Here is a 16,227-nt window from a genome sequence, read left to right on the forward strand (position 1 = left end):
ATGCACTTGACTGAGTAGAAAAGCTCTGAAAGGATTGAAGGTGTAAATAATATACTATTGAACTGGATCCTTATTGAGGGGAGGAATGATACCTTGATCAGATGTGCAAAAAACTAGAACACATTTCATTTACACAGGGCTTCAAGTCTGTTGATGTATTTACTGGTCTATTCAACCCGAGAATGGCCCTAGAGTCTTCTGTTGTGTAGTGGTTCAATTTTCACATACACTTAGTGGTGGACATATACGCATACTTTCTTTTTCATTGAAAAGTTTGTTGTTGAGGTGGTGATGTTAGTAAAATTTGAAGGCCACAAAAGCGTATACAATGAAAAGTAACTTTTCTTTCCCCATGGTCCCCCTCCTCAGGGACAGTGGCTGTTTTAGTTTAATGTATTCTCTTTCTACACATTTTTTTGTGCATATACAAACATACATATATACACACACAGAGTCATATGTCACTTAACAATGGGGACACGTTCCGAGGAATGCATCAGTAGGCTATTTCATTGTCGTGTGAACATCATAGAGTGTACTTACATGAACCTAGATGGTCTAGCCTACTAGGCTATGTGGTATAGCCTATTCCTCCTAGGCTACAAACCTGTACAGCATGTCACTGTCCTGAATACTATAGGCAATTATAGCACAATGGTAAATGTTTATGTACCTAAACACAGAAAAGGTACAGTAAAAATATGGTATTATAATCTTATGGAACCACCATCATATATGTAATATGTTGTTGACAGAAGCATCATCATGAGACATGTATAAGCACACACTCAACACATTTGACAGCTTCCCCATCTATAAAATGGGGAGAAGTGCTCCTGTCTCTTAGGGTTGCTTTGAGGATTAAGTGCTTTTTAAAACTTACATCTTGCATATCATGCTGTATCTGTACATATAAAGGTAAGTTGACTTTAGTTCTATCATCTTTTGGGGGTTCATCACCAGTTTTGCTTTCAGTGCTTTTAAAATCACTCATGGGATATAAATGTTTTGGAGCTTTGTTTTCTGTATCTTTTTCCTATAATTTCAAAGACTTTTACCTTAATATTTTGCCTCTTACTATAACTTCATACAAAAGCTTTATGCCCCCCAGCTGTGTTTTGCAATATCTCTTCTCTTTTTTTTATTTCCTATTTTTTAAATTATTATTATTTGTAGAGACAGAGTCTCAATATGTTGCTGTCTGGTCTTGCACTCCTGGCCCCAAGCAATCCTCCTGTCTCAGCCTCCCAAAGTGCTGGGATTACAAGCATGAGCCACTGCACCTGGCCTCTTTGTGCTTCTCCTGATGTGATTTTCACTTTTGGAATGGCATTGTTTTTCTCTTTCATTTCTTCCATGAACTTTGCCATTTTTATCCTTTTGTTATCTTACCTATTTTTTGAGGTCTTCGTCTGTTCTTTGAGGTCTTTGATCAGAGAAGCCACGTTTTTATTAACATCCTTTATTTTCATCTGTCTAGTGGCATAGTTTTTCAGGTATATATTTTTGCCTTTCGTTGGTCATGTTTCTTTCCTCCTTTCTTGCCATTGCTTTCAGGTTGTCCTTTCAACCGTGAAATGGGCACTGTTTTCAGCATCAGCGTAGCTCACAGCAACCTCAAACTCTTGGGCTCAAGCGATCCTCCTGCCTCAGCCTCCCAGAGTGCTAGGATTACAGGCGTGAGCCCCTGTGCCTGGTCTGTTTGTGGATCTTGTTTCTTGTTTCTGAACATTTTCTCACTAACACTCTGCCCTGGGGCATGAGCAGTCTGTCTACCGGTAAAGCCATGAATCATAGTGCCTCCTGTCATTATCTAGTCTTCTAGATCCTTCTGTTGACAAAGATCAAAAGCCCCTGAACTGGCTTAGTGGTTAAGGGTTCAGGCTCTGGAGTGATATGGTCTAGGCTCAAGTTTTGGCTGCTCTACTTTTGATTTCTATGACTTGGTGCAATTTACTTAACCTCTTTGTAACTCAGTTTGCCCATCTATAAATTGGAGAGGAGAGCTCCTGTCTCTTAGGGTTGCTTTGAGGATAAAATTGATTGAAACCCTTAAAGCACTTATATACCATCTGACTCAGTGTTCATACCTATGAGGTTGTCATTACAGTTATTAATGCCAGGCCCTTTTGCTCTTCCCAGCCATGCTGAGAGGTTGCTTTTTGCAAAAATGGAATGTCTGCACATCTCTTCAGCATCCCCTGCCACTGGGTGGTGTCAGGTGGGCCCAGAGTTGTGCTCCCAGGCCTGCTGAGCCTCTCGCAATAAACTGCTTTGAGGCAGCTCACGTGCTGCTGAGTCTCATGGCACCTTGAGCCCCGACTGCCTACCCCAGCCAGGCCTGATTTTCACTGCGATTGGCAGTGCCCCCTGAGAACCCAGGGGTTCAGGTGCAGGACTGTTTCTTTTCTTTTTTTTTTTTTTTTTTTGAGACAGAGTCTCACTTTGTTGCCTAGGCTAGAGTGAGTGCCGTGGTGTCAGCCTAGCTCACAGCAACCTCAAACTCTTGGACTTAAGCGATCCTCCTGCCTCAGCCTCCCGAGTAGCTGGGACTACAGGCATGTGCCACCATGCCCAGCTAATTTTTTCTACATATATTAGTTGGCCAATTAATTTCTTCTTTATTTATAGTAGACACGGGGTCTCGCTCTTGCTCAGGCTGGTTTTGAACTCCTGACCTTGAGCAATCCGCCCACCTTGGCCTCCCAGAGTGCTAGGATTACAGGCGTGAGCCACCGCGCCTGGCCTAGGACTGTTTCTTGAGTGATGGTTTTCTTTCTAAATGATTTCTGTTTGCCTCTAAAAGGAGAGCAGGACAGAGGAAACTTTACTCCTAAAGATGTTTCTAAGGAAGTTTTTTTTTTTTATTTCAGCATATTATGGAAGTATAAATGTTTAGGTTACATACATTGCCTTTGTCCCACTGAATCAGAGCTTCAAGCCCATCCCTCAGATGGTGCGCCTGCACCCATTAGGTGAGAATATACCCATCCCCTCCTCCCCTCCCACCTGCCCGACACCCGATAAATGTTACTACTATATGTGCACTTAAGTGTTGATCAGTACCAATTTGATGGTGAATACATTTGGTGCTTATTTTTACATTCTTGTGATACTTCACTTAGTGGAATGGGCTCTGGCTCTATCCAGGATAATACAAGAGGTGCTAGATCACCATTGTTTTTTGTGACTGAGTAGAACTCTGTCATATATATACCACATTTTATTAATCCATTAATTATTGATGGGCACTTGGGTTGTTTCCACATCTTTGCAATTGCAAATTGTGCTGCTATAAACATTCTAGTGTAGATGTCTTTTTTTACAGAATGTCTTTTTTTTCCTTTGGGTAGATGCCCAAAGGCATCTGGGATTGCTGGTTCAAATGGTAGATCTACTTGAAGCTCTTTGAGGTATCTCCATATTACTTTCCACAGAGGTTGTACTAGTTCGTAGTCCCACCTGCAGTGTATGAGTGTTCCTATCTCTCCCCATCCACAGCAACATTTACTGTTTGGGGACTTTTTGTTAAAAGCCATTCTCACTGGAATTAAATGATATCTCATTGTGGTTTCGATTTGCTTTTCCCTGAGGATTAGAGATGTTGAGCATTTTTTCATATGTTTGTTAGCCATTAATCTGTCTTCTTTTGAAAAGTTTCTGTTCATGTCCTTTGCCCACTTTTTAATGGGGTTGTTTGAGTTTTTTCTTGCTGATTTTCCTGAGTTCTATATAGATTCCAGTTATCAGCCTCTTAATAGATGTGTAACATGGGAATACTTTCTTCCATTCCGTAGGTTGTCTGTTTGCTCTCATGATACTTTCCTTGGCTGTGCAGAAACTTTTTAATTTGATCAAGTCCCATTTATTTATTTTTGTTGTTGCTGTGATTGCCTTTGGGGTCTTTTTCATAAATTCTTTCCGTAGCTTTATATTACAATTTTGAAAAGGAAATTAAGTTTAAATCAAGAAGATTGTCTTATGTTCATTGTGCCTAGTTCTGCTTTATCCTGTCACTGGTTGTTTGTACACTCAACAACTATGCATCGAACCGCTGCTGTGAGCCGACACTGCTCAGGAGACAGGGAGACAGCAGTAAATAACACCCCGTCCAGCTTGCAGACTTTGCCATCTTCTCGCGGAGACAGGAGAATCACTCGGCACGTCAGTAAATGTAATGAGCACAGTGCTGCAGGGCTGAGCACTGAGATACAGGATCTCATTCTAGGAGAGTTTGGGGATGTGTTGATATTTCCAACCCCTCAGCCCTGGTGCGACATTTGTGGTTCCTGCCACCTCCAGCGGCTTCATGCCCACCTACCCCAGTGTATAGTACATACTGTCATTTTGGTGTGTGACTCAGTGAAAAGAGGGCTGGGAGGCAGTGCCACGGGGTGAGTGTGTGTCTGGGAGATGTGGTAGGGCCAGGGTACCTTGGTCTAAGCTGGTGTTTGAAGTGGTGGGCAGGAAGGGAAGATCGTATGTTCTAGGTGTTTTTTCCCATTGGGGGAAACTTCCTTTCCTTCCTTTCCTTCCTTTCCTTCCTTTCCTTCCTTTCCTTCCTTTCCTTCCTTTCCTTCCTTTCCTTCCTTTCCTTCCTTTCCTTCCTTTCCTTCCTTTCCTTCCTTTCCTTCCTTCCCTCCCTCCCTCCCTCCCTCCCTCCCTCCCTCCCTTCCTTCCTTCCTTCCTTCCTTCCTTCCTTCCTTCCTTCCTTCCTTCCTTCTTGTCTCATTCTGTTGCATCAGCCTAGCTCACAGCAACCTCAAACTCCTGGGCTCAAGAGATCCTCCTGCCTCAGCCTACCCAGTAGCTGGTACTACAAGCATGTGCCACCATGCCTAGCTAATTTTTTTTCTATTTATTTTTAGTTGTCCAACTAATTTCTTTCTATTTTTTTTTTAGTAGAGACAAGGTCTCGTTCTTGCTCAGGCTGGTCTCGAACTCAGCTCAAATAGTCCTTCTGCCTCAGCCTCCCAGAGTGCTAGGATTACAGGCGTCAGCCACCACACCCGGCCCTAGGGGAAAAATTAAACATAATATCTGGAGGTTTGGGGAGACTCAGAACTGATGTTAGTGAAAGGGAAGCAGTAGCCACTTTCTATTGGGGGGTGTGCTCCCACTGCCAGCAGACTCTTCCCTGCTCCCCCTTCGGGGCCAGAGGGACTTACTGGCAGTGAGTAGATGCAGGAAATGCAGGAGAATGACAAGGCTAGCTTGACTTGTGGCCAGATTGCTCCTGCAGGGCTGTCGGAGGCTGGGGGTGGAATGAGCAGTGGAATGAGCAGTGTTCATTTGTGGAATTGCCGGACCGTGAAGGGAGCCCGAGGAGCAGACATAAGGCAGTTTCCCCACGTGGGTGTTTGCACTGCATTGGATCGGTGGAGCCACCTGCTGTTTCCAATGGTCATTGCCACATAATCACCTGCTCCGGGCCTGGCTCTCCAGCGCTCAGCAAGTCCAAGAGCATCTTGCTGCCACTGGGGAAGGACACACTATATTAAAAACATGACTACATGTGACTTTCCAGGAGCCCTTCTGAGGAAAGCCAATATCGAGGACGGCCAAAGCCAAGCTGCAACAGTGAGAGGGGTTTGGCCTCTAACGGAGCTTTTAATCTGTGTGAGGCCCAGTGTTTCAGGCACAGTATCTCATTTATTCCCCACAGCTTGTTGAGAGATGTGCTGTTATCCCTTTTTCAGGTTAAGCAACTTGCCCAAGGACACCCATCTAATTAGCCTGGGAGCTTGGACCTCAGCTCCCTGCTCCATGGATGGGGGGAGATATTTCTAGAGTGGGGGTAGCCCACCCCATCCCTCTCGGTGGTGTATGTGGACCTCCTCTGACTTACTCTGCTCTAGATTTTTGTTCTGTGACCACCTTAGAGATAAAGGGACTTTTGAAAGGGCAAAATCAAAGTCTAGACTAAAGACTTTTTTATATTCCTGGTTCCTAAACTGCAGTATTCTAGAGCCCCGTGTGAAGCTACACGTCTGAGAAGAAGACCGAGGAGGCATTTGGAGTAGCTTTTGTGTACCTGGGAAGCTACGGGGCAACTTACTAATTTGGGAAGTTTTGCAAAACTGTGTCTATGTTTGGGAGCTCTGGGAAATAACTGTTTCCCCATTTCCTCTTAGGAATATTTCACATCTCCCTCGCAGAGAAATGATTAGGGCTTATCATCACGTGCGATGGAGGTTTAGCGGTCGTCGAGTGCACGTATGGGTTTTCTGGGGTGAGAAACCTCAGGAATAAGCACCAGGGCCCTCAGGCACTCCTCCACCTCAGCGGAGTATCAACAAAGCACACGGATCTCCTTGAGAGGTGAAAAGATTTCTCAGTGGTTCCATTCAATTTGAAGTGAGCACATGTTTTAAAATACATCAAGGCGGCCCATGGTATTGGAGGGTTATGAGGTTTCCTGAAAACAAATGCAATTCCCTCATGTTCTAGAGTGAGTTGTGCTTTTTCTTCCTGATGCAACATAGATCAAGATGGCAGCTTATTTAATGTTTTGTTTTTCATACAACCCAACTCTACCAAGTTGACTTTTTCCCTCTAGCTGGTACTTTTTGGCTTTGGTTTGGGTTTTTTTGTTTTTTTTTTCTTGAGACAGGATCTCACTCTGTCACCCAGGCTGGAGTGCAGCGGCACGATCATAACTGACTGCAGCCTCAAACTGCTGGGATCAAATGATCCTCCTACCTTGGCCTCCCAAAGTGCTGGGATTACAGGTGTGAGCCACCATGCCCAGCCTAATTGTGTTTTTATATTGCTTTTACATTTTGTTAATTACATAAGTAATACATTAAAACATTCTAGTAAAATTCAAATATTGCAAATAGAGCCAACTTCCTCTTTGATTACTACTCCAAACCTATGTTGTATCTGTTTTGTACTTGCTTTTATCTCATCACATAAACATCTTTAGATGCCGTTGTTTCTCCTCTTGACAATATTTTACCAAACATGTTTTTTAATTTATTTTTTAATTTTAATTTTTTTTTCTTGTTCTTCATGCCCCAAATGTGTTCACAAAAATGGTTTTTTTAAATCAAAGCAAAATGCATTGTTTTAAAGGTAAAATAATGCTAAAAAGATTTATAATGGTCCTCAGCCCTCCTGAGGCAGGGACTTTCAAATCTTTTAGCTTTTTCTTCAGACACTTAAAAATATGGAAGTTAATTATGTATATCTATGACTATCTCTTATTCTTCATTTTTTTTCCCTAGGAATGGGGTCTTGCTATGTTCCCTAGTCTGGACTCAAACTCCTGGGCTTAAGCGATCCTTCTGTGTCAGCCTTCCAAGTAGCTGGGTCCACAGGCATGTACCACTGCACCTGGCTATTATTCTTCAATTTTTATTTTTATTTTTTATTTTTTTTTTTATTTATTTATTTTTGAAACAGAGTTTCACTCTGTTGCCCAGGCTAGAGTGAGTGCCATGGAGTCAGCGTAGCTCACAGCAACCTCAATCTCCTGGGCTCAAGCAATCCTCTTGCCTCAGCCTCCTGAGTAGCTGGGACTACAGGCATGCACCACCATGCCTGGCTAATTTTTTCTCTCTATATTAGTTATCCAATTAATTTTCTTTCTATTTATGGTAGAGACGGGGTCTTGCTCTTGCTCAGGCTGGTTTTGAACTCCTGACCTCGAGCAATCCACCCGCCTCAGCCTCCCAGAGTGCTAGGATTACAGGCATGAGCCACTGCGCCAGGCCAATTCTTCAATTTTTAAACACTATGCATTGACTATTGCAGGGGATGATGATTTCAGCTTTCTTGTATCACCTCTTCTACTCTTTCCTTCTCCCCAACTTTGTTGATGCCACAATTTTAAAAAATTAAATCCTTAGTTACTATATGATTGTTATATTAATATAATATGGAAATATTTTTTACTGCAGAAGCAAATAATGTCTATGATTACCTTTATTTTCTTGAATCCCTGTTTTTTTCCTTGAGTTAAAACTTCATCGCTTAGGAAAAAAAATATGCCTAGTTGTCCTAAAATATATGACTAACTCTTTCTGTACCTGTAACAGTGCTGAAAACAGAATTTTCTCCATAGTCAGGTCAGATTCTTTTTCTTGGAGATGGAACACTCAGAGTCTCTGTTTTTCTGCTGTTTAGGATGAGAGAGACTTGCGTATGTTTGCCTGCTGGTGGGCAGGAGAGACCTTGGTAACCAATGCTCCAAGTCCTTGAGGAAGGGGGGAGTTGGACTTGATCTGGGATGCAGTGGAGGAAGTGCACCTCTTAAACTAAATATAAGACAAAGAGAAAGATTGGGCGAGGCCGTAGGCATGGTCCAAGCTTGGACCTTGAGCAGAAGTAGAGTGAGCTCCCACTGGAGGTTTTCTCTGTGACTTACAGGAGGTGAAGTTAATGAGTGGGAATGAGGAAGGCAGTAGATGTGGTGGAATTTGGCTGGCTCCTTCTTGTCACCCCTGCCCCAAGCCCTGCTTTCCTCTCTGTCAACTCCATTCTGTGCTGCTCTCCATGTCGTGGTAAAAATCGTCATTTGCCTCAAGATTAGCAGCCTCTGCTGAAGGCAAGTACCCCATCCTCCCTTCCTCCTCCTCCTCTCTAGGGGAGGGAGGATTCCTCTGGGCCAGGCAACCTGTAGGACGCACTAGAGAGGGGAAGGGAGGAAAGTGAGGGGCAGAGACCCACTGATTTGTCTCATCCTACCCAATGGCAAAGAGTTGGGTGTCCTATGAACAGTGTGAGGACATTAGAAGGTTTTAAGCAAGAGAGGGACATTCTTAGGTTTGTGTTTTGAAAATATTTCTCTGGCTGCTTTGTGGGGAGTGCTCGGCAGGGGGAAAGGATGGAAGCGGGGAGACCCATGGGAGGCCATCAAGCGAGTCCAGGACAGAGGAGAGACGTCCGCTGGGTCTCAGGTGCTGGTGGGAGATGGAGGGAAGAAGGTGGCCTGGAGACAGTTTAGGATGTGAAGCAGGCAGGACTCAGAACGTGATCGGATGTGAGTGTTGAAAACACCTTCCTGAATGTTTTCTGGACTCCTTTCCTTCTTAGCTGTTGCCACCAAGTCAAATTGAAGATACGTCATTTCCTCCTCGTTCCTACCGCTAACAACGGAATGGCACAGCTAGCGTGTGAGTGTTTGTGATGGGTGCTGCTCTGAGTCCCACACGCATCTTCTCCTTGAATGCTCGCCTTGGCCCACCGAGGCGGGCACTGTTATCATCCTTAGGTTAGAGCTGAAGGACCGAGGTAGAGAGAGGGGAAGTGACCTGTTCATACAAGGTCACCCGCAGTGAGTGACGGAGCTAGGCTTGGAGCCCAAGCAGTCTGCCCTGCGGGTTGTGTCCCTAGCCCGGTCCCTCGGTACCTCATGCGTGGATGGCAGCTCCCAACTTCCCTGGGGTCCCCCCTCCTTCAGTCCTTCTTCTAGTCTGTTGGCACCACACTGCCAAACAGCTCTTCCTATAACTTCATTTCTATTCTTCCATGTCCCTCATCCAGAACCACCCTGGCTCCCTTTTGCCTCTTTAATCAAATCCTTGAGTCTCTGATGTCAGGGCCATCTGTAATCTGACCCACTCAGCCAGTCCAGTCTTCTTCCTCACTTGTCTTTTGCAAAAGAATTTATTGCATATATGCGTTTATGTCATTTTTAACTATTTATATAATTTAGATATTTTGTCAGTCTGCAATATGGTTTGAATTGGGGGTGGCATTGAGATGTTATAATAGAAACCAATGCTAGGCTCTCCTTTAGAATCTTATCATAAAGCAATGCGTTCTTTCCATTCCTTTTGAATTTTTCCCTTGAGGTAACAGATGTTTGGGATTCCAGGCTGAAACCTTTAAAGACCCAAGACCTAGTCAACAATGTACCTGGAAAGGGCCTATTTGGAACAGTTGCTCTGGGGAAACTCCTTGCCCCTGACTGCCCGTGTCTCAGCTTGGGGGCCCATTAGTCAGTTACCACGTTTGCAGAGGAACTAGGGAATTTTTTTATATATAGATTCTCACTCTGTTGCCCGGGGCTAGAGTGCCGTGGCATCAGCCTAGCTCACAGCAACCTCAAACTCCCGGGCTCAAGCAATCCTCCTGCTTCAGCCTCCCGAGTGAGTAGCTGGGACTACAGGCATGTGCCACCATGCCCGGCTAATTTTTTCTGTATATTTTTAGTTGGCCAATTAATTTCTTTCTATTTTTAGTTAGAGACGGGGTCTCGCTCTTGCTCAGACTAGTTTCAAACTTCTGACCTTGAGCTATCTACCCACCTAGGACTCCCAGAGTGCTAGGATTACAGGTGTGAGCCACCATGGTGCCCGGCCTAGGGGAATCTTTTAAAACTGCCCTGGGGAGCTCAAAGTAGAAGTGAAGATGTGAAAGAAAGTATGGCCTGAGGCCGTATGGGGACTCTCAGAGCCGGTGAGGTGGTGGAGGGAAGCCAGCAGCCCTGACATTCTGTTGAAGGTGTCTGAGTGGTCCCCAAAGGCCGCTAGGAAGTGAGTTGTCCTAGCACTGGGTGTGTGAAGGCAAAACCTGGCAAGGGGTCCCTCGTTTGCTGATTTGGAGCCCAAGCAAGAAGCCACGGGACTATTCCGAGTTACAAACGTGGCAATCTAGATTTTCTCTTCTAAAGCACTTAGATTCAGAATCGGAGAAACTTAGTCCCTGTATATACGTGGTGGGGAGGGGGGGCATTCAAATGTAAAGTCAAAGCTTGCCCTTTGATAACAAAGTTAGGAAAAATAAGCCTGTCACTAATGTGATCAGCATTTTGGACTGTGATGCTGGAACCCCCTGGGTCCCTGCAAAGCCGCAGGCCTGATCCGTTGTGTCCGTGAGGGGTCAGGAGGGCCGAGGGAGGGGAGCTGTTGCCTGTGGAGGGGAAGGCCTGCACCTAGTCAGCTTACCTGAGCCCCAACTCCATGCTCCCCAAACAGTCCTCTGATTGGTCATTTGGATCTTCCCTTCCCAAACCTGACACTCTGAAGGAGGCGACCTGGGCTGGATGCAAAGATTCTGCTTGGTAAAGAGACGCCCTCCACCTCCCCCACCCCCACTGCCTTCCTAGTATTCTGGCCTCTGTAGCCGCCTCTGAACACAGAGAATGATGTCGCTCTTTTCCCCTTCTCCCTCGGATGTCACGGGACTAGTACCATTCTAAATGCCTGGGAGAGAAGTTAATGCGTGGCACGCAATGGATGCCTTGGCGCATTAGGGTTTAATCCTCTCAGGGAACCTGGGATGAGAAGGGCTGTGACCTTAATCAGCCAGGATGAAGCAAGTCTGTGGACTGACAGGATCCTGCCTGGGGGATGTTAAGAGCTGTCCACCCCAGAGGCCACCACCTCGTGAGGCCCCTTTTGGGCAGTCACTGGCCTCTCAGGGCCAGGCCTCCTCCGAGGTCCCTCTTTCTGGGGGAACTGGACATCCCGGCCCCAGGCTTCTCTGAACTCTGGTGGCCTTACAGTGTCTCCAGCCTGTCAACAGTTCAGAGTACTCCATCCCGAGAAATGTGCTGGTCCCCAGATTTGCCACTGCTCTAGGGCTTGTACTTCCCCTCTCAGAATGCGGGGAGCCCAGGCACAGCTGTGTGGGGCTGGGGGTGTCAGGTCCTCAGCTGGACACTCACTCACTGCATGGTGACTTGGACTCACTTCCCGGCACTGGCCACATAGTTTGTGCAGTTCAGATTTTCGCTGTAACAAAATCATAAATTACTGTACATCTTGATATGGTATGATAAAAACACACTTGATCTTTAGCCCCAGTCCTCAGCACAGAGCTCCTAAAACCCTAGGAATTTCCTTAGTGATAGGAGTACCTTTTGCTAGTCCTAACAGGTACCTTTCTACCTTACCTGAGTTTATGCAAATGAGATGATTTTTGGCTGGGGGGCTTCTGGGAAGCTTCAGGGTGGGGACTGGTCCCCTGAAAGACCAGGACAGGATTAGCAGTTGGAACTTTTAGCCCCACCCCCATCCTTAACCTGGAGAGGGCGGGGGCTGGAGGTTGAGTTCAGTCACCAATGCCAGTGTTGTGATCAAATATGCCCACATAAAGGAACCTCCACAAACACCCCTAAGTGACAGGGTTTGGGGAGCCCCAGTTGGTGAGCACATGGAGGTGCTGGGAGGGTGCTGGGCCCAGAGAGGGCATGGACACCCCACGCACCCGCGCCCTGTGCGCTTCTTCCACCAGGCTGTCCCTGAGTCGTATCCTTTGTAATAAGCCAGTAGTCACAAGTAAACTGTTTCCCTGAGTTCTGAGTTGTTCTAGCAAATTACCAAACCCGAGAAGGGGGTTATGGGAACCCTTGAATTTATACTCAGCTCCGCAGAAATGTGGGTGGCCCAGGTGCCCCATTTGTAGCTGGTGTCTGAAGAGGGGCAGCCTCGTGGAACCGAGCCCTTTAACTTGTGGGATCGGATGCTAACTCCGGGAAAATCGTGTCAGAATCGAATTGAGTTGTTGGACACCCACTAGCTGTCCAAGAATTGGAGAATTGGCACGTGAGGAAAAGCCTCAGATGTTTAGTGTCAGAAAGGATCTGAGATACAGACTGTTATTCAAAACTGAGAGCGTTAATTCTGAAACTTAAGTATGTGGATGATTTTACCAAAACCTTTTTCTCCAAAATGGATACTTTATCGTTTATTTGGAAATTATTCAAGCTTCATGTCGTCGTTTTGCCTTGGCCTCTCTTCACCCACACTCTGCCCTCCCGAAGCAACCCCCACTGCTGGCTGTTCGCACGTCGTGGAGTGAGCAGCTTTGGAGGGTGGTATGGAAGTTTATTTTGCTTTCCTTTTGCTCACAGAACACGTTTAATGTCGCTACCAAGAAAGTGTCCCTGGATGTATTTCTGCCCAATGGAAGGAGCACTGAAGTGGAAATTCTAACATCAGATACTGCTGAAAGAGTCCTAGAGGTAAACTGTGTTTAAACTCCAGCTCCAGAACTGAATTTAGGAATAATTTTGTTTGGAAAGCAGGGCCTAGGATATGGTTACCTTCCGGAAGCTTCCTGCCTGCTGTTTTGTCCCGTGGATGCAGAGGTGCTAGCGTCTCCCGGGAGACCTACCAAGGAACCTGGGACACAGCCAGTCCTCCAGGGGCTCTTTGCTTTTACCCTCCCTGTGGGCACCAATTTCCCAGAGATGTCTTAGGTCTGTCCCTAAGAGACTGCTGCTGTCACCTCCCTGGAGCTCGGCCAGGGATATGGCCTGGGAACGTGCAGCGTGCTTTATTACGGGATGTCCCGTGGTTGGGAGCAGGAAGAGGTGTGAGCCTGGCCGAGTCTGAAACAGGCCCTACCCAGGTGGGCTGGTGACAGTTCCTGACAGAAGGTGACAGGGGGTTTCTTGAAGGCCTCTTTTCCCGCACAGAAAAAAACCCTGAAACCAACGCCCCGCTGGGTCTAATTCTGGGTGCACAGGGCTGGACCTGAGTTTTCATCAGCTCTCTGAGGACTAACAAATGGTCTAAGTAATTGTAAAAATAGTCCACGTTCCATAATATGGTTATTGATCATTATTGGTATTGTTATTGATATCAGAGAGAGTGCTGAGTAAGTGGTGAATGGAGCAGTACCTCCACGGGTCCAGACTACCATCTGCTTTGTCCATTTCCCTTGAAACTAATAGCATACGTTTGATGAGCACACTTGTGGTCTTAGAAAAACAAGCCTTCCCTCTTCCAATCGCATTGGCTTGTGAGAAATTCAAACCCGAGACGTTGACACCATCAATTCAGGTAAGTTTAAATTGCAGGTCCTCCCCTAGAAGTGGTAGTTTCCATAAAAGGTAAAGTGAGCACTTGCCCAGGAACAGATGTGAAGTCTCTTCCAGGGGCTGGGAAATTCCCTGGGTTGCATAAAACCATAATTTAAATTTTCTAATGAAAACTCATCTTCTGCATCTTAAGTTTACTCACCGCCATGCTCACCTTGCTCCTCCAGTTCGCCTCACTCCCATCCTGCCTGTTACTTTTTAGTTGGCTCATTAGGGGACAGCAATAAGCTAAACTCTAGCGCCATTGTAGAGTTACTGGTGGTGCTTGTGTTTTGAATCATTTTAATGTTTGCCAAGAGAGAAAATATTATTGTCTCCTTTGCTGATGCTCACTGCTCTCAAAAGAAAGTATTTGTCCCCCCCATAATATGCTGAAATTAAAAAAAAGCATTTGTATTTACATCTTTATAATCCAAAAAGGCTTCTCTGTCCTTCTTTTTGTCCCTACTCTTCTCTATCTGCCTTGGCACGTAAGCTTGTTACTTTCATCAGATGGATCAGAAAAGAGAGAGATCTGTTTGGAGTGGACAGAGGTCAGATTTACTGTAGGGAATATGTCTTTCCTGCCCTGTTACCTGCCACACTCAGTCACCCACACACACAGAAGAGCCCTGCCTTTTGCTTTTGGGTGTTTTACAAGGGCGTGGGGGGAGGGGGAAGTGAGATAGAAAGAAGGGGAATGGGAATCCGGTAGAGTGAAAGCTGTGAAACCATTCCTGGGCTTTTCTTTTTTTCAAAGCTATGCTGAGAACACCCATTCATACCAGGCACCTAATCAGACTGCCTTCCAGGATAATTTGCAGCACTCTGACAGGAAAAGTACCCCTTTGAGCCTGGTATTTGCATGACTGCCACCTAGAGAACTGAGAGCCATGGCCAGAGCATCATCACTCCTGCACAGTGCTGGGGAGGCGGATCCTTGCATGTTATAGAGGTGATTTAGCAAGTTAAGACTAGGAGTGCAAGGAAATTAGGAGAGCCCAGTCTGAAAGAGGGGCCAGACTGGGCGGGTGGCAGGGAGACAGCCTGTGGTCGTGAGGAAGTTCCTGCTAAGGGAAGCTGAATGGATGTACAACGTTGTGGGCTTAAAGCCCGAAGACGGTAAAAATGAAACCACTGGTGTCGAAATGAAAGCCGTTTGATGTAAAGGTCAAAGACGAAAGCGAAATGCAGGCAGCCTGTGCCTGGCATCTGAGGTTGTCATGGAGCAAACGTCATAGTAAATTACCCTTGACTGTTGAAGGAAGCATCAAAGAGTAGCAGGCCGGAGTGTCAGAGGTGGGCAGTGGCAGGTGCACGTTGGTATGGCAGCCGGGCGGTGGGGCGTGGCCGTTTCCTGAATGTCTTCTAATCCAGCCCACCGGGAGCAAATTAGTGTGCACACTCCAGGGACAGACATCACAGAAGGTCAGATGTTCATGGGGGAATCGCTGCTGCCCTCTACGGGACAATAAAGACCAAAATAACCCAGGAGATGTGTTTCACATCCAAGGTGGGACAACCAGCCTCTGTCCATTGTGGTGGGACTGATTTTTATTTTCCTTCTCTAATTTTTTATGTTTCTAAATTTTCTAAAATAAGTGTGTATCATTTTTAGATTCCAAAAAGCTTTCTTTGAGTGAGTGTCTGCTAACCCATGAGAGCACGTTTTATTGATGTGCACAAGCAATTTCCAATTCTGCATGTCAGGAAAGCATGGTGGATACTCCTAACCTTCTCCCCTTTTGCTTGTCTCTGGTTAAAGGTGGTGGCACACAAAATTGGACTGTGTCGGGAGCTCTTGGGCTACTTCGGCCTCTTTCTCATTCGGTTTTGCAAGGAGGGCAAGCTCTCTGGTAAGAATGAAAGAAGGAATGAGGGCAGCCAGGAGATGGGTGTGCAGGTGGGAGCAGGGGCTCAGCCCAGAGGTGGGGGAATTACAGCAGGGGCCACTCGACCCCCACGGTGTTGTCCCTACTGCTCGTTTGGCCCCTGGGGCAAAGGCTTGGAGAATGGGAGGTTGCATCCTTGTTGAGGGAGAGCTGGGGCCCAGCAGCTCCAAAAAGGTAGCATAGTCGGGAGCAAGACCTCAGGCCATTCCAGTAACTGCATTTCCTCTGCACCCCCAGTCCCAATGTTGGTGTCCCTCTCACCTTTGCCCTGGGCCTGGCCGCTGGCACCAGCCATGCCACACTCTCCTGGGGATGGAGTGCTAGGCTCCAGGTGTCAGGACCTCCCAGCACAGCATGAGTTCTCCTTGTTAAGGAATATCAGTTATAAACTAGATGATAGAAATAAGTTATTAGATTCTTTTAAAAGAGCTGTAATGAGATAATGTAAGAAGATAGTCCAATTCACATAGATTTTGCTTTTCTCTACGGTGTGTTTCTAGATGTTACAAGTTTTTTAAATTTTAGTTTAGTTGTGAAATGGCATCGGAAATGTTAAAGTAACTTACATATGTCCTCAGG

At 46.1% G+C, this 16,227-nt stretch overlaps 1 protein-coding gene across 1 annotated transcript in view; it reads left to right on the top strand.

The window, feature by feature from the left end:
- The window catches only part of SNX31 (sorting nexin 31), a 66,414-nt gene that overhangs the window by 16,412 nt on the left and 33,775 nt on the right, over positions 1-16,227 (top strand). Inside the window, exons 5-6 of the mRNA XM_012762028.2 lie at positions 12,806-12,916; positions 15,522-15,612. Coding sequence (XP_012617482.2) covers positions 12,806-12,916; positions 15,522-15,612 — 202 coding nt within the window. The remainder of the gene's footprint in view (positions 1-12,805; positions 12,917-15,521; positions 15,613-16,227) is intronic.

This window comes from Microcebus murinus, chromosome 7, assembly GCF_040939455.1.
Source record: "Microcebus murinus isolate Inina chromosome 7, M.murinus_Inina_mat1.0, whole genome shotgun sequence".
NCBI lineage: Eukaryota > Metazoa > Chordata > Mammalia > Primates > Cheirogaleidae > Microcebus > Microcebus murinus.